General features: G+C 37.2%; 1 protein-coding gene across 5 annotated transcripts in view; it reads left to right on the forward strand.

The window, feature by feature from the left end:
• The window catches only part of ANKRD17 (ankyrin repeat domain 17), a 201,272-nt gene that overhangs the window by 135,866 nt on the left and 46,837 nt on the right, over positions 1-18,569 (forward strand). For 2 of the 5 annotated variants that reach the window (XM_059722369.1, XM_019493520.2), the window contains exons 8-16: positions 1,384-1,621; positions 2,170-2,361; positions 2,725-2,834; positions 3,309-3,396; positions 5,780-5,907; positions 6,430-6,573; positions 7,213-7,315; positions 8,812-9,570; positions 18,098-18,246. In XM_059722369.1, coding sequence (XP_059578352.1) covers positions 1,384-1,621; positions 2,170-2,361; positions 2,725-2,834; positions 3,309-3,396; positions 5,780-5,907; positions 6,430-6,573; positions 7,213-7,315; positions 8,812-9,570; positions 18,098-18,246 — 1,911 coding nt within the window. The remainder of the gene's footprint in view (positions 1-1,383; positions 1,622-2,169; positions 2,362-2,724; positions 2,835-3,308; positions 3,397-5,779; positions 5,908-6,429; positions 6,574-7,212; positions 7,316-8,811; positions 9,571-18,097; positions 18,247-18,569) is intronic. The other 3 variants (XM_059722370.1, XM_059722371.1, XM_059722372.1) reach the window with 3 other exon arrangements.

Raw genomic sequence — 18,569 nt, forward strand, 5'->3', positions numbered from 1 at the left:
TGTGCTATATGTAGTAATTAGAAAAATGGACAATATTGTAGTATGGGTCTAGAAGAATATTTTAATTAAAAAAATACCTCTAACTTCTCTGATCTTGTCTTTTCCTTCTCATTAACTAACAATCCCATTTTGACCAAATGTACACCTGCTTCTGGTAAATCGATATTGCTGTGATTAACTCCAATGCTGCTGGAGAAGATGGGAGGGTGGGAATGTTTGTCTCTGCTTTTTGCTTTCCTTTATTTCGATGGTCTTCTGCAAATGAATTTCAGCAGCAGAAGTTTGCTACCTATAAGAAAGGAGTGCAGTTTCACAAACCAGGAGGTCTGAAGTTTGAAGGATAGTGCTTCAGAAATTGTCATTGAAGACAAGTATTTCACACTTACCCAGATAGTCTGTTCAAAGGAAAACTTGTTTATTTCATAGATGGCAGTTTGGTGATTACTGTCCTGACTAACAGGGACACCAACTAAGCAAGACTATAAGGGGGAAAATGGGGTTTGTGTACTTTAAAAAAATATTGTATGATATATTAAAGGCCTGAAATTTTGCTTTTGGCATTTTTCTGCCTGGATAAAATTTCAGGTTCATCTTGCCCAGAAGACTGCATAGCTAGTTACAGGCTATTCAGAGTTGAGCAATTGAGAGGGAAATGGACTTTTAAAAACACACTTTTTAGCTCAACTAATATTTTAGAGAAAGTTAGCTTTTTTTTTGTTTGTTTAATTAGACCTGAAAGCACTTAATACATCTGAGACTGAAGTAAATCTTACAAGAAAATTGGGGGGAAGAGGAGGGGGAGATATTTCTGAATGCATCTTTATTTTTTAAATACATTTGCAGTAGGACTGTGTTTATCTTGGAATTAAACACATGCAAGCAAGAAACAGCTGTTACCAGTGGCTTAGAGAAAAATATATTTTGCTGATTAGGGGGCTGCATTATACTAATAATTTCAAGTACAAATTGTCCATTATTTCTGTCTCATGAGTGCTTTATAGTCCTGTTGTGCCTGTTGTATATTTTGATAAATATTAGTGTGTGCTCTGAAATTGTTAACTTATTTCTTGCAACTTGTATTCTTTATTGATGAACTTTATAAGGTTCTAATAGTTAATATTTGGAATCTTCACACTAACTTCCTTACTTGATTGTAGCTATTTTGGATTTTTCAGATAAGTCTGAAGGTGGTATGTTCCACAACTTATATTGATCTTCAGTGAGCTTTGTGCTTCTAAATTCTTTGATTTCAATTAAACATCACAGTCATAAGTACCTCTTGTGAATGGGGTAATATATGCATTTTAGGTACTAACTTCAAGGTAGGTGATAGATGTACTGTGTTCATCATCTGTTTTTTGTTTGTTTGTTTTTTATTCTTAGGATGGGCATGTGGAAGTTGCTAGATTACTCCTTGACAGCGGTGCTCAAGTGAATATGCCTGCTGATTCTTTTGAGTCTCCATTAACTTTGGCAGCCTGTGGTGGGCATGTTGAGCTGGCAGCATTATTAATTGAACGTGGAGCTAACTTGGAGGAGGTAAATGATGAAGGCTACACACCACTAATGGAAGCAGCCAGAGAAGGCCATGAAGAAATGGTGGCATTATTGCTAGGTCAAGGTAACTAAAATAATGTAACTACTCAAACTTTAAGATTTTTGGTGGCATCTAGGACTATGAATGTATTTGATAATTTTAAGAGCTTATTTTTAACTAAAATGCTTGCATATTTTTTTCCTTTTAGTAGCCTTCTTTCAATTGTATTGAGCTGACATTTTAAAACAAAATTATGATCTTCTAATGAGTTCAAATTAGCAGTGATAAGTCTGTCAGTAACTGGTAATCTGACCATATATATTTTTCAGAATAGCATTCCATGCTAATCAATCAATATATGTAACTTGTATCTTTAAGTTGACATCTACAGAAACCCACTTGGAGAATGTTAGTCTTTAAGAAACTTAATATTGCTTATTGTGATTATATAAGCAATCACTGAATATTCAGAGATGCATAAAACATACTGTGTTGGTCAGAAATCACTTCAGTAATTCTTTTTGTAACTAAAAATATCTGACAGTTAAAATCAGCTTTACGTTTGGTTTTTTTTAATATTTATTTCAATAACTAATTTGAGCTTGGGTGGGATTTGTTTTTCTTTTTGGAAGGAGCAAACATCAATGCTCAAACAGAAGAGACTCAAGAAACTGCTCTAACTCTAGCTTGCTGTGGAGGTTTCCTGGAGGTTGCTGATTTTCTTATTAAAGCAGGAGCTGACATAGAACTTGGTTGTTCCACACCTTTAATGGAAGCTGCTCAAGAGGGTCATTTGGAGCTTGTTAAATATTTACTAGCTGCAGGTATGGAGTGGATTTGTGGGTTCTTTTATTTTTCATGGAAAAAAGTGAGTTCTGGCTAAATCTTTAATAGCTGTGTACGAAGTTACACTATAAAGATATGGTATAGATGTTTTATGTTGTTTGATATTTTTGGTGTATGCTTATCACTGCCGAGTATGTAATAGCCCAAGCTTCATTTCAGAGGGGATTTGTAACAGAATTTTTGTCAAATATAGCTGATAAAAATCTTTCTTTAAATATTTGTTAAATGTTGAGAAATAGATTTCAAGTTGTACAGTCTCTTTTGCTGAAGAATATAATAGAGACTTGCATTTTTCTCTAGTGTATCACATAATGCTTACATGTTTATTCATACTGTTTCAGGGGCTAATGTGCATGCAACAACAGCAACAGGTGACACAGCACTGACATATGCATGTGAAAATGGTCACACAGATGTAGCAGATGTCTTACTTCAGGCAGGTGCAGATCTGGTAAGCAGTTGCCTTTATTTAAGATGATAATTTTTTAAAAAGCTACATTTTACATTTGTATTCAGTGCAAAAAATGTGTGCCTGCCTTGCTTTTTCTTTATTATATTTCACATTAGTTCCATAAATGATGGTTTAGATAGCTTTTTATCACATGGGAATTTTTTATCCCAGCTTCAGAATACCTGTAGAGCCTTACAGTGCCAAAAAAATTGAAGCAAGCTGCAAGTTTGTGTGTGTTAAAGACCTATGGCCCAAGCATTAACCATTTTCTACTTTGAACATTTTAATACATCATAATTTCATCAAAAAATTGAGATTTTTATAAAGGTGTATACAAAATTCTGTCTTACCATTAACGTTGAGTTAGGCTTTGACTATCACCAGTTGTTAAACAGTAAAATGTTTTAATTTGTGAAATATTGTAGTCTGGATTTTAAGACCCTTTAGAATCTTTAATTTTCATATTCTTTCTAGGAACATGAGTCAGAAGGTGGAAGAACTCCTTTAATGAAAGCTGCAAGAGCAGGTCATGTTTGCACTGTTCAGTTCTTGATTAGCAAAGGTGAGTTTTTGAGAAGTTGCATAATAATTCCTTTTAAAGGAAGTATCAAAGATACTCGTGTGCATACATGTTTACAGTATAGGTTTAGATAATGCTAGTACAAAGATAATTTTAATATGGTATTTTATAGAGCATTTGTGTTGCATTTGCATTAAAAAAAAACATTAACTGAATCATGCTGATTCTTTTTTAGTTGCTCTTCACATATGATTATTTTTTTAGTTAAATATATATTTGATCCCCAATTGTCAATTTTATCTACCATTTTATCAGAATACAGGTACTCCTCACTTAACGACCTACCTGTTTACCGACCGCGCGGACTTACGACCAGCTCTCCGAGCAGTCGGTATTGTACGAAACGTATTGTGGAAACGGCAGCCCGGCGTCTCAAGCCAAGGCACGCAGTATCAAGGGGTGGCTCCTCGCTTATCGACCAATTCGCTTAACGACCTAGTCGCAGGAACGGAACTCGGTCGTTAAGTGAGGAGTGCCTGTATTGGTTAATTATAGGCCATATAAGCTATAGTTTTGCTCTCAGCTTCATTAGATCTATTTTAATAACTCTGGAGTTACTTAAGCAGCTAATTTTCATAGGTTATTACTTTAAAATTTAGAAGCACTAAATGATCATCTGTTATCATTGAGTTCATTGGGAATCATGGTATGGCTTTGGGGCTCTGAAAATCAGACTTCTTGGATCCACCTATTTATCTGCTTGAAGATGATGAAATCTTCTGGGTGTTGCATACATTTAAAAATCAAATTAATGTTAGATGTCTTTTCATAAAAACAACAAAAAAATTGTTGCGAGTGATGTTGCAGAACCAGAATCAACCATAAACTTGAGTTTGGGTCACAGCTTTGATCCATTATTAACATTCTTCCGTATGCCAAGCTTACTACTTTACAAAGTTTTTCTACCCTGCTTTGGAACCTAATCGGTCCTAGGGATGTGAAAGGTTAAATGGTAAGTATATTCATACTGTTAATGCATTATAGGTAACATTTTGTGCCAGACACAGTCTGGTGAAGAAGGGAAATGGAGTAGTGCCCAGGAAAGCAACTAGTCATAGCATGCAACTCCACCTCTGCCTGCATTGTCTTGCTAACTTGGGAGGGAGGAGGGAAGACTAGCTGAACTATGCGGTTTCATCTCTGCCTCCGTCTCCCTGCATGCTGACTTGGGAGGGTGGGGGAGGACTAGTCTCAATACAGGAGTGGTAGGTATGTTATTGGTTAACTGTTTAACCAACATCATTAGAGGAGTTTAAACAGGCACTTTATTTAAATTATATCAACATCCCTAATTGGTCCATAGTCTTCATGTTGGCATCCTTTTCCCTTTGGACTTTGGAGGGTGAAAAAACTCTGAATACATTAGTTATTATTTCAGGGCTATAGGTTCTGGCCATATTGGTTAAAGGACATAGGCAGACAAGGTTTTTTGGGGTAAATTTGATAGCTTTTATCTTCTTGAGTTGGCCTAATAAAAGATACCAGATTTACCCAAAGAACCTTGTCTGCCTTAGTTACTATTTGCCACTGACTAAAAAAAGGGACTCTCTGTCCTTTTGATTAACAGGCAAGGGTGCCAACTCTATGGATGTTCTGGAGCTCAAGCATTCATAGGGCAAAAAAATTGTAGGTGCTCAGCCCCCACGAGCCACAGCAGTGTCTGTAAAGATCAGGCACTTTGGTGGGGTTTTTTGGCATTTTTAGCTAAAGCTTATTCAATCAGCTAGTAGATAAAAGCACCAAAGACGCTCCCCTAAAGCACCTGATCTCTACAGATATTGGATGAGCCAGGTTAAAGTAACATGCTACCTCTTTTGGGCATGTGCGGGGCTGCTTTCCCCACTCCTTCTCCCTCCACCCCCCAAGAAAGCACTCACCAGCAGAAAACAAAGCTGGCACCTATGGTAATGGGAGGCACTAATACAACTAAGTTGCTGTTATACTTTGACTAATAGTATCACATGCTATAAGGTATTTCATTTCATGATTATAAGTACAGATAGTTGACTTAAAGAGATTAATATTCCTGGTATTTTCCCTTCTCCATGTTCAGCAAATGTTAGCAATTGCCTAACAAATAAACTATGTTTTCGTCAGAAATTCTGTTTTCATATTAATCAGCAAAATGGAGGAAACCAGTAAGGCATAATAATATTTGCCCAATGTTGCTGTATAGGTTGTAAGTGTGTTACCATGGAGTATTATTTGAAATGTGTTTGTTGTTATGTATTTATTTATTTTAGTTGAATGTGGAAGTAGGCATTAAGTTTTGAAACAAGAAAAGTTGCAACAGTTGTTACAATTGTAAAATCTTTCTGTAAATTAACTTTTCCTCACCATCCTTTCTCTCTTCTATACACTCAAGGAGCAAATGTGAATCGGACTACAGCTAACAATGATCATACAGTACTGTCACTGGCCTGTGCAGGAGGTCACTTGGCAGTTGTGGAGTTATTGCTAGCTCATGGAGCTGATCCTACACACAGACTAAAAGTATGTTCTAGCATTTTATTTTTTTTAAACATTATCTTCTGGTTACTCTTACTTTTAGAAATAAATGTAATATACCCAACAATATTGGAATACATGAAATGGAGTTCATAACGACATTATAAACACTGAAAATACTGAACAGAATCATCCCTTGTCCAAATGAATTTTGCCATAAATAGTGCTTGAAGGAGTGTAAGTGTATTACTCAGAAAGTCATGAGTTCTTTTCCCAAGAAGGTAGATGGAATTAGTAAGATTCCAAATGGGCAGAGAATTAGTTTTAGAAAAATGTAATTTTCTTGATATTTTTTTAATGTTAATGCACATTGTTGTATTTATTGTTAAAACTGAATTTTAAGGTTTCAAAGCACTTCTAAAGAACCAAGAACTTTGAAAGAAATTGTGACAGCGACTTGCCTTTTTAGAATACGTTGTATATAGATCGTTCTCTCAGCTGACAAAATGATTCAGTGAGTCTTTTATGCTATTCTCTTTTTCTAAAGCAGTGTGTGGTCTCTTGCAGGATGGTTCAACTATGTTAATAGAGGCAGCCAAAGGTGGTCATACAAGTGTGGTTTGTTACCTCTTAGATTATCCAAACAACTTGCTTTCTGCTCCTGCACCTGATGCCACCCAGTTGACCCCTCCATCCCATGACCTAAATAGGGTAAGATGCAAGTGCTAATATAATTGACACACAACTTCCTTTCCTTTGCATTTCCACTTAAAGTTCAGGCAACAAAAACATGCAGTAATTCAGTTTTCATGTCCTAAAACATAAGCTAATGTGTATTATAGTTTACATGGTGAGCTTTTGTGAAAAAAATGGCATAAATTTGAAGACCGAACTAAAGGTCAAATATTAGCTTTACTATGCATTCTTACCCATTTCCTCTTAATTTGTCAATTTTACTGAAAAACACTAAGGGGAAAAATGTCAGTAATTAAAAATAGCAATTCTACAGTGAGAAGCTTTACTAGAATATTTGCAGACAGCTGTGGCAAAGTTTGCACTGCTGGTCTACAGTGGCTTGCCATATTCAAAGTGGTGGTTAAATTTACAATATTTGCTGTTTATGTTAAATGTGTGGAGTCCTCAGAAACCAAATTTACAGTAATCAAAAACTGTTAGCAACTGTTGACATTTGAATTTGAGACGGTAAAAGGTATTAAACATTATCTGGTAAATGTTATGCATGCAACTTTTGTAACATATACATTTTATTAATATTTTATTGAAGTATAACCTCTAGGTTAAGTACATAGGGAGAGAAGAAAAGTAATCTATTAGTGTCCAATGTTTTAGGCTCCTCGTGTACCAGTGCAGGCACTGCCCATGGTCGTCCCACCCCAGGAGCCTGACAAACCCCCTGCCAATGTCGCTACAACCCTACCCATCAGAAGTAAAGGTCAGTTGTAGTTCTGCAGATTACTTTTTAAAAAATCTTTTCTAGGTAGATAATGTAGGCTTGCTTTTTCACTTAGATGAGAAGTTCTTATAGAAAATGGTCATGGAATCAGTCAAGAAAGCTTCTAAGGACTGTTTTTACCCAAATAAAATGTTAACTATTGGTTATCCTTTTTTGAACAATTGGAAATTGTCAAGAAATCTGCCTTCATAAAAGTATTACAAAATGTGTGGTTGGTTGTCAAGACTAATGTGAAATGTCAGTTGACAACCGGTTTAAGCCTAATAAAGAAAACGTAAATAATTTTAGTTTTCTAAAATTGTCAGTAATACCATAGTTGGCTTGCATTTTACATTTTTAAGATGATGGTTTGGATAAGGGCTTGACAATCTTTTAAAGGCAGAATTTCTTGGATTGGATTGTAAAATGTTGAATCTGTGAAATGTGACTCTGGTCCACTTTGGACACTTAATTTTGCATCTAATTCAGATATTCTGCATTTTATAGTAATTTTTAATATAATATAAAGTTCTACATAATATGGTATGTGTGTGATAAAATATATTTTGTATATATGCCTGTATTCTCCAAATATTACTTAAGTCTTACTTGAAGAAACTGATAGAAGAACTGGTTTTTAATCTCCCTTCCACCCTTAATTTTTATCACTTTTCTCCTTTACTTATAACATGTAAAATGGTACCTTTTCCAACTGGTACAGCAAACAATGTCTGCTAAATTGTTTTGGACTTGCTCACAAAAGATGTATTGGACAACAAAGTCCATCGTGCGTTCTTAATGTGAAGACTGAATTCCGTGCCTCTCCTGGTTTGGGAACTGAGGTTGAACCCATGCAAATTCATGTCTTCCATGTGGACCACCTAAAGGTTGTAAATGCCCATTCAGAGTGTTGATTTGAATTTAGTTCCTTAATACTTGAGGTTCTAATATACTGGAGGTCAAGCTGATACAGCTGGACTCCCAAGTGTGAAAGTATTCAGTATTCTTAGTAAAAGATTTTAGAAACTCTGTCACCCAAGTTAAAGTTACAAAGCTGATTATCTACAAGAAAACTTTCCCTACCCCTCAAATATTCATATTTTTTCTGGGCTTTAGGCTTTTCCATGCAATTAACTTGGCAGATTCTCTAAACACAAAACATCAAGTCTAAAGACAGTGTCGTCTTCCCTTGCTTTTTTTAAATCTGAACATACCACTTGCAAACTACAGGTCTTGAGGCAGTCATTTCCTATTTGCAGATATTAAACAAATTTTGGAATAAATACCTTATTGTAGCACAGCTTTGTACCACTGTATTAAAACTTACAATTAGATGTGGTTTTCTTTACCAAGGGCCTTACAGTACACTTCCACCTTCTATGGGTGCCATACCTTGGTGCATAACTGCCCATTAAACATCCAAACAGTAGCTCTGTAATGAGGATGCCATTCATGTGCACTTCCATTGGTTCTGAGGGGGTTTCTTTTTCACACAGCTGCTTCTAAACAAAAGTCCAGCAGCCATTTGCCAGCAAACAACCAGGATGTACAGGGTTACATCACCAATCAGTCTCCAGAGAGCATTGTAGAAGAGGCTCAGGGCAAGTTAACAGAGCTGGAGCAGAGGATAAAAGAAGCCATAGAAAAGAATGCTCAGCTGCAGTCCTTGGAATTGGCACATGCTGACCAGCTCACCAAGGAGAAGATTGAGGAGCTGAACAAAACGAGAGAGGAACAAATTCAGAAAAAACAAAAGATTTTGGAGGAACTGCAGAAAGTAGAGCGAGAATTACAACTGAAAACCCAGCAGCAGCTAAAAAAGCAATATTTAGAGGTTAAAGCGCAAAGAATTCAGCTTCAGCAGCAGCAGCAGCAGCAACAGTCTTGCCAGCATCTGGGACTACTTACTCCTGTTGCGGTTGGAGAACAGCTTTCAGAGGGAGAGTATGCACGGTTACAACAAGTGGACCCCATCTTGCTCAAAGATGATCCTCAGCAAACTGCTGCACAGATGGGTTTTGCACCAATTCAGCCTTTGGCGATGCCACAAGCTTTGCCTCTGGCAACAGGTTCCTTACCTCCAGGGTCCATCGCAAATCTTACAGAACTGCAAGGTGTTATAGTTGGACAGCCAGTATTGGGCCAAGCACAGCTGGCAGGGCTGGGGCAAGGAATTCTGACAGAAACACAGCAAGGGTTAATGGTAGCCAGCCCTGCTCAGACCCTCAATGACACGCTGGATGACATCATGGCAGGTGGGTTTATATTGTTATGAGCAGGTATAATATATGATTTGCTTAAAGCCAGCCATTGAGAGTATGTCCACACCCCTGTTTTTATTTCAACTATTACAAGAATGAGGTCATGCCCATTTGACAGGTTGGTATGTTATATTTGAGAAATGGCATTTTACCTTGCATAGATGTTTAAGCCACAAATGAAACACTAGTACTATTGAAACCCATTTCCAGCTCTAGAACACTAGCGTGATAATGTCATTCTTCAATGCTTGTACCAGTTTATTAAGTTTTTGGAATAGGCCTTGTTTCCATTATTGTACATCTAGCAAGCTTTCACCTTAAACGGGCATTTGCATTTAAAATTAGAGCTGCCATAGCTGACCTTTCAAAGTTATTATTTAAGACGAATATAAAATTGAATTGTAAGCAAACTAGACATATGGTTAGAAATCAGAAGAAGCTAATATTGATTTACAGTTGCCCATGAAAACTGAAACAAATGAAATATAAAGCAATTGCATTTTTACAATAAGCCTCTTTTTATTGCAGCTTTTAAATTACCATATCAGATTATTCTGTTAAAATTACATTATAACCATCATTATTAATCTTAAATTAAAAATATTAACTACAAAGTGCTGGTTATCCTGGCATACACCAGTTAGAATCACATCAGTGGGCTAATCTGGAATCTGAGCCTAGAGATGTTAGAGCTATATTGTCGTTGTCTAGATACTGGGGAAGTTGCAAGAACAAATTGTATTGTAGGACAGAGAATGAAATGGGGAATACTTTCAAATATTCAGGACAGTTTTCAAGCCTGGGTGCCTAAAAATTAAGCTCATAAGGAATGGTTTGATTGATTGATTGATTGATTTTTTCTTCCAGGATTACTGAACCAGCTTTCTCTCTGTCCAGGTCAATGCGTGCTATTGCTACTTGGCCCCTTTGAAATTCAATCCAGTGTTATAAGAGCTTGGTTTTAGGCACATAGGTTTGAAAATGCTGCCAGGCAAAATTTAAGTTAACACTCAAGAAAATTGATTGATTTGTTATTGATTGGTATTGGTCATGAAGATTTTCCCTTGCATATATGACTAGGAACCTACTATTGGTAGACGCATCTGTCAGGTTAAATTCATGTAATTTTTGGCAGTAATTAAATGTAAGTACAAGTACTGCGTTTAATATTCTGTATTGGAGGGCAGCTGTTTAAATATTTCAAAATGCTTTTTTGGAAGAGTAGATTTTTGCATAGTTTGCTTCTGAAACACATTTCTATGTCATGTTTTTTTATTAGATCTGCATGCATTTTTCCAAAGAAGATGCCTTAATGGCAAACTTAGTTTCTTAGTTGGAAGAAATTCATTGTTGAATTACCTACCATCTAATTTGTGAAGTCACCCACGTAATGTTTATAGACTAAATAAACTGTATAGATAAGTTGCAAGATACTTGTGAAACTTAACTTGTAGAGTATGGGTTCAGGATGGTACATTACGTGGAAGATGAGTTTGGCTTAACACAAAATGTAATAATACTATATTGATACGAACTCCATAGACGTCATGACATATCTCTGTTCGTTGTTTTCTAGATCTTGGAGAAGGCTTTGGTTGAGTTATACTGGAAATTGTTTTTACTTGCTGTCTGGCATAGAAAACCACCTGTTCGTGTTTCATCTTAAGTATTTAAAAATTCTTGAGTTAAATGAGAAATTGAACATGTCTGCACTAAGAATGTTTGGCCAGGTTAGCAAGGACTTCCTGATATAGTTGTAGCACTTGGTCCACACCAGGGCGTCTGGCTAGTACAGCTCTGTCAAAGAGTAGACATCTCTATCCCTGACTAATAAAGTATATTAGTAAAACTTTGTTGTGCAGACTTTGCCTAGGATAGTATTAGAGAAGTTCAGAGATGCTCAGTTGCTTTAGCTGTTAGTGGTAGATGGTGGGTCTTCAGGATATAACTGGAAAAAATTAACAGAGCACCAGAAAAAAAAATTAAAAGGTAAACGAGTTAAATTATTTGAAAAAATACTTTTTACTTGTCTTATGGACATGAGTTCAAGGTCATTGACATCTCTTGCAGAATAAAAGTTACAAGGAAAGAGCTCTGCTTTCGCATCAGATGTTGTTAATGTTATTTCGGTTTGTATTGGGTGTGGTGAATCCTGAATTCATGCCCTTGTGAATTAGAAACATTTCAGTTGACTGTGAAATGTGTATGGTTTTAATCAAAGCTGCCTACAAGTTATGCTAATTCACTGATATAAATACTAATTTATTAAAAATACAATTTCAGAGTCCCTTTACCTGTCACAGCTTCCCCATCTAATATTAGATGTTTTATTTTATTCAGATATTTCTTGCAGTTAGTCTGTTAATGATTACCTTCAAGTCAAATTAAAAATTAATAGGAACACATTTGCATGACATCTGAGGATTAAATTCCCATAGAGCACCTTTGCCGGATCAGTAGGTCACATTTGCAGTTCACAAGTGGCTAAATTAGGTTGTAGGAAAGTGACTTGACAGATGTCACACAGGAACTCATTAACATACCTAAGGTTAGAATCCCCAGATCCTGAGGCCCTGTCTTCTTTTGTAACCCTTTGTAAATACTTCCAGTGTGCATTGGTCTCACTGGAAAGAGTAGATTACTGCAACAGCACTTTAACTGCTCTTTTCAAGGATTTTACTGTGCTATCAATATTATAGAACAGTAATACCTACATCTGTTTTTGATACCTATTCTTGATATCCTGTCAAAGCAGCTGCATGAAGAAAGTTAAGCACAATTTAATTACTTTTTATTGGTCCATTGACTACAAGGTATGAACTTTGTGCAAGGAAAGAAATTTCTGTAGCAATCACTGAAGCGGTATTCTGCCATTTATACCAGTATTTTGCATTAAAATGTACCTGAAAATATCTACTAGAAACATGCTACAATAAGTGAATTCTCAAACTTCATGTTAATAGATGTGTTAATTTTTAGAACAGGCATTGTATACGCAAATTTATATTTGGAACATGCCTTTTAACAATTGTATTTTGGGATATCATTGTGAGAATGTAGTTTGCATGAATCCATAATCATGTGCTAGGAACATTTTCGATAACTGCAAGATAATACATAAAACTGTCTTTTGGGGGGGAGGTTGGGGGGGAGTTTTGGATACCTTGGAAAGACTGGAAGTGTGAAATCATAAAACTATGATTTTACTTGTTTTAATTTTTACTATTTAACAAATCAGACATTTACTTTCATCATGGTATCAACCATCACACCTCATATTACATCAATATAGCATGAAAAAAATTCTTAGAATTCTGTTGTTGGCATTACTGACTGCTCATTCATAACTTGTTAATGATGGTGAGAAAACCAATAAGAAAGATACTTGTGTTAATTATAATGTAAACAAATTCAAAACTGGACTTCAAATAAATAAGAAATCTTGCATTTTTATGAGGAAAATAGTTCCAATACTTAATGAATTACACTGCCTAGCATTACCCACTGATTCAAAAGTGGAAGGATATATTAATTACTTATACACTTGTACCAAATATGGCCATGTGTCTGTTTTAAAATATCAGGCTTATCTTTGAAATGAGCTTTTTATAAGGATTTATATAGCTCCAAAGGAGATTAGTTTATATAGGCTTTGCTCAGTACATATTAGAGTTTACATTTGTTTGTGCACTTGTTTTGTTTCTCCTCTCCCATATTAGAAGTATAAGCTAACCAGGGATGGGAGCGGTAGGGAAATTATGTCAGTTGTGAGGACATACCTTCTAGGTCTAGATGGAATTTGAGATCTGGAAAACTAATCTACTTTAAGAATACTTAATTGGGGTATTTCATAATTCCAGTAAATGAGAAAAACAAGTGCAAAATGCCCAAGTAAACGTTAATTGAATACTTTACAATTTCAAATTTTTATTGGAAATAAATATTCAGTAAAAATGTGATACCCCCATGTCCCTCCTTTTGCTCCTGTTTTGCAGGTGAGGCAGGAGGAAGGTGTCTGAAAATGTGATTGCCTTAGCAATACTCAGAGTTCGTAGCTCTGGACCCACATATATGAAGCAAATTGTCCTAATTTCAATGCAATTTGAAATAAAATCACCTTATCTCTAACATTCCTTAGGCGTTTGCCTAAGTACTGAAACAAATACAAAATCTGTATTTTGAATTTTTCTACTATGACGCATCTCAGAGGAAGAGGCAGAAAATTAACTTTACATGCCCATGATGAAAAAAAAATGTGGCTCTGATAATAGTCAGTGCTTTAAAAAATAGGTTTTTTCTTTAGTAAAATTAGGTGGCCCACTTAAGTATTCATTATGGCTAGGAGGATGCTAGAGTCTTCATGGTTTACTGAAAACTTAGTTGTCTTGTTTATATGCTAGTGATTTTGATTACATTTGGGATATACACGTTAAAATATATGCCTTTTCTGATCTGGAAACTTACTGGAATTTAAAGTAGGGGTGCACCGATAGAGATTTTTGCGGCTGATACTGATAGCCGATTTTTAAGGAGGCACATTGGCCAATACCGATCTGATTTCTGAAACCAGCTCGGCAGCGTGGAGAGCTGCCTTCAGCTGGTAAGCCCGGTGTGGTGGAAGGGGAGCGGGGAGGAAAGGAGTGTAGGGGGGCCAATCTGCCCCTGTGATGAGGGGTGGTGTCGAGCTGGGGGCTGGGGCACGGGCTGGTGCAAGGGATGCCCAGCTGGGGCGGGGCGGGTATGGACTGCCGCAGTCCATCCAGGGGACGGTGGCTCCTGCCACTCAGCCAGGAGCCGCTGGTTCGGCAGCTCATCCGGCAGCTCCCGCTGCTTGTCTGGGAGGGTACGGGGAGGCATGTGCCCCTGTAGCATGTGCCCCCCCACCTCAGCCCCCTCCCAGCACAGTTTTGCCCTGCCCGGAAGAGCTTGGCACAGCCCTGGCCCTGCCCTACCCTACACAGATCTGGGGGCACACCCCCTTGCCCCATGCCCTCCTGGATGAGCGGCAGGAGCTGTTGGATGAGCAGGCGAGTACTGGACGATCCGCCGAACCAGCAGCTCCTGGCCAAGCTGCACACAGCGGTGGGAGCCACTCCCCCACCTACGTCCCCCAGACAAGCTGTGGTGCAGTCCTGTCCCGTCCCGTCCCAGCGCAGCAGTGCTCGCCATGGGGGCCTTAATCTGCCTTACCTCTGCTTCCACCACAACAAAATTACCAGCTGGAGGCAGCTCTTCCTGCTGCCAGGCTGTGCTCTTTGCTGCCTGTGCTACGCTGCAGCTGTGCACATGCACAGCCCATTTATCGGCCAAATTACCAACTCGATATGGCCGATTTCGAATATAGTATATTTTCTTTATATCCGTGCCTATCTGATATCGGACCGATGTATCGGTGCACCTCTAATTTAAAGGTACCCTCAGTGTTGTTAAGTTTACAGTACACATCTTTATCTTTCATTTTATTGGCAAATCATACTGTAAAACTGTAAACTGTATATTTTCCCAATCAATTATGACTGCAGATAAATACGTAATGTAAGGATTGTAAAAAATTATACTTATTTACTGTCTCCTTTGCTAGGGTGCATAAAATTGTTCATTTACAAATTGTACAATAAACTTTATTGAACTATGTGTTAGACCCCCCCCCCCAGCGCTACTGTCACAATATTTATTATTACAAAAAGGCTTAAATTGAATTAAGAACTACAAGATAGAATAGTTTTTTTAAGGCATACTCACTTTGGTAGCTCCTGCTGTAATTGATGCATCTTTTTTTCTCTGCTGTATTGGGGCACGTACTTACCCATTTATTTGAAGATCTCCTGAGTTGGAACTGGTTTTTGATAAAGAATTAATTATAATTTCTAATGGTACTATAAACTTTTTATGTGCTACATACAGCATTGATAATTTTCTTTTTCTGGTGTATTGATCACTTGCATCTCCCACCATTCATTCTGCATTAAGTTTAACTTATTAGTTTCCTGTAAGGTTGCTGTGTGACTGTAGAGCCCCTGGATAAAATATGATGGTTCATTACAATTGTATTAGCTTTGGGGATTTACAGTGGCTCATGCCACTTGAAAACTAATAATTAAAAATAAATTAAAAAATGGCAGTAAACTCAGAGTTCAGATTTTGTTGGTATTTAGGAAGATTTCAGTTTCTGACTGTATATCCTATAAAACAACAAACAAACAATGGATTGAGAACTCAGACTCTGTTTCCTCGTTTTTATTATAAATCAAATCTCCTGGCTATTTTTTTTAGACCACATCATTGTATAAGAGGGATAACAAGCTATATCTGCTTTAGGTAATGATGGATGCCTTATGAGCATTAATGCCTGTCCCTAAAATCTTGGAATATGATGTCCCTTCAGGTAGAACTTGCTCATACCTTATCTTCTTGTTCTTTTTATGCCAGATTATCCAGACATTAGGTCCTACATCAGTACTCCTGTCCATACCCAGTGATAACGTACTTAATATTACAACAGGTTGGGGTTTTTTTTGCTTACAGTATCTTTAGCCATCCTGCTGATGTACATGAAAGCTAGCGAGTCAAGGCAGACTAATGAGTCCTAATTAAATCTGTTTACTAGTGACCAGAAACTGTTGCTGTCTCTTAATGGTCTGCTCTAAATCAGTGATTTTACTTTATTTCCAGCAGTTGGCATCTCCTAGTAGTCCAAGCAGGAGAACCAAGAATTGTTAATGCAATTAGTGCAGAGAGGAAACAGTGGTCTCTTTGGAAAAGTGCTTGGGCAGGATGGTGAGATGCTGTGATGAAAGTTGCCTTAGTGCCCAGGTTGGGACTCGCTATTTAGCTAAATAAAAGGTTTCATTATGCAGAGGTGGTAATTTGGTATGTTTTCCAAGTGTTTGATCAGCCTAAAAATGACACCAAGAAGAAATAAACTTAAAAAAATAGTGTTAATGCATGAGTCCCACATAGGTACTCTGTTTTGTATAGTGAAAAAAACCTAGCAATTGGCACTTCACTCTTTGTAATTACTGTAGTTAGAACTAACACCTGAGATAAGCTAATTACATTAAGGATAACTTTTTTTTTTTTTTTCAAATAATTTATCCATTGCATGTTTGATAGCATTTGTATGTTCTCCAATATAGTCACTTTTTCCCATACTGGAAAGGTCCTTTGACATCAGAAAGGAAAATAGGAAAAACATAATTCTTTTAACAACATAAAACACATTTAAGGATTATCTGTCAGAAACTGAAAGACCTGAAAATTAGATGGGCATTAAAATTGGTTATATTATTCTTTATTTTAATGCTTTATAAAATGCTTTAAGAACCTGATTAAAAAAAAAAAAAAAAGAAGTTCTGTAGGGATATATTATGCTATTTTGATGCAAGTTAAAAAACTATATTTATAAAAAGTTACTTCCTTTTTCTGTGGCAGCACCTTTCATCAGTGCCATTATCAAAATGACTTCTAAAAATATCTGTTTTTCTTGGTTAATATAATTTTTTATATTTGTTCAAGAGCTTCTGTATTAGAATTGCTGATGTTTTGCGTTAGTGATTAGGGATGGGATTTGAGTCTAGGACTCCTTGTTAGTCAACGAGTGGCTTAAATACCTAGTTAGTCTGGCCTGACTATGCTCCAGTTGCTTGTAAATGGCACGGGACTTTTTTAATCCAATTAGTCATATACCTCCATGGAGAAAAAGGATCTTACCGGGAAAAGATGCTGAGTTTTTTGGGGGAGTTTTTCTCCAGAGATGGTATTTTACTGTATTTATTTGATTCCAAGACAAGTGATTTTCCTCTCATTTGATTTGAGGGAGGGGCACTCATTCTGGAATCAAGTACAAGGCAGCATGGAGGCAGGCAGTAAGTAGCTGCAGCTACCGAAGCCGCAGTGTCCACCGCCCGCCCCCCCCCCCATCTCTTTCCACCTGTTTCCTCCCCTTCACCCTATTCCTGTGCTACTGCTCTGGGCTGGGCTCCATGCCTGAGGCTGGAGTGGGGATGGAGCCTGTTGGTGCCAGAGAAAAGGGTAAGGGAGGATGGGGAGACGGGCAGATGGGGAGGGAAGGGGGGAACAGGTTGTGAAGGGCAAGCAACAGGGGCAGGCAAGTGGTTTAGGGGCATGAACAACAAGGGGGAAGCTGCTTCCCTTCCCCCCCCCCCCCCCCCAGTGCCTGCCTCCCTAAAACTGTGACAAATTTTAAAATGATTCTCCAATAATTAGATTTATACATAGAAAACTAGAAAATTTATAAATGTGTTATGTATGGAATCTGATGGGGGGGGGTGTTAAATTTAGGGTTGTCTTGGATTCAGGTAAATACGATATATCTGTTTAAACTGATGTTGCTTTTGCCAAGTCCAGAACATTAAAGGTTCAGAAGTAGGGCTAAAAAGTGATTACTTTCAAAATAAAGATGTGATTTGCAAATAAAGTTTTTGGTTTTCATGTATTTTGTTCAGTTGCTTATAATGTTACAAATTTCACTCTTACTAAGTATAGTCATTCTGTTTAACAGCAGTGAGCGGAAGAGCATCTGCAGTGTCAAACACTCCTACCCATAGCATTGCAACTTCTGTATCCCAACCCCAGACACCAACTCCAAGTCCTATCATTTCTCCTTCAGCCATGCTGCCAATCTACCCTGCCATAGATATTGATGCACAGGTAAGCCTGAAATCAATGCTGCTCAGATGTGTGAAAATACTTGCTTCTACATAATCTGTAAATCACTCTTAGTAAACCGTTCAGTTTTATATTTAGTTGTAGAGTGAATTGGTGGAATATGAAAGGCCACAGAATCCAAAGGGACAGCTGTAATGCAGTCTTCTCTGGCTGCAGTACAGGTGAATAAAAAGCAGGTTCTGTTTTTGGCTGACTGATCATTTAATTTTCACTTTCTCTTGCCTGTGCAGTAACAGCAGATCAGTTACATGATGAAGTGATCTTCTGGTTATCACAAAGATATTTGACTTCCTGCTAGCAGAAAT

The sequence above is a fragment of the Alligator mississippiensis genome, chromosome 2 (assembly GCF_030867095.1).
Source record: "Alligator mississippiensis isolate rAllMis1 chromosome 2, rAllMis1, whole genome shotgun sequence".
In the NCBI taxonomy this organism is placed as follows: domain Eukaryota; kingdom Metazoa; phylum Chordata; order Crocodylia; family Alligatoridae; genus Alligator; species Alligator mississippiensis.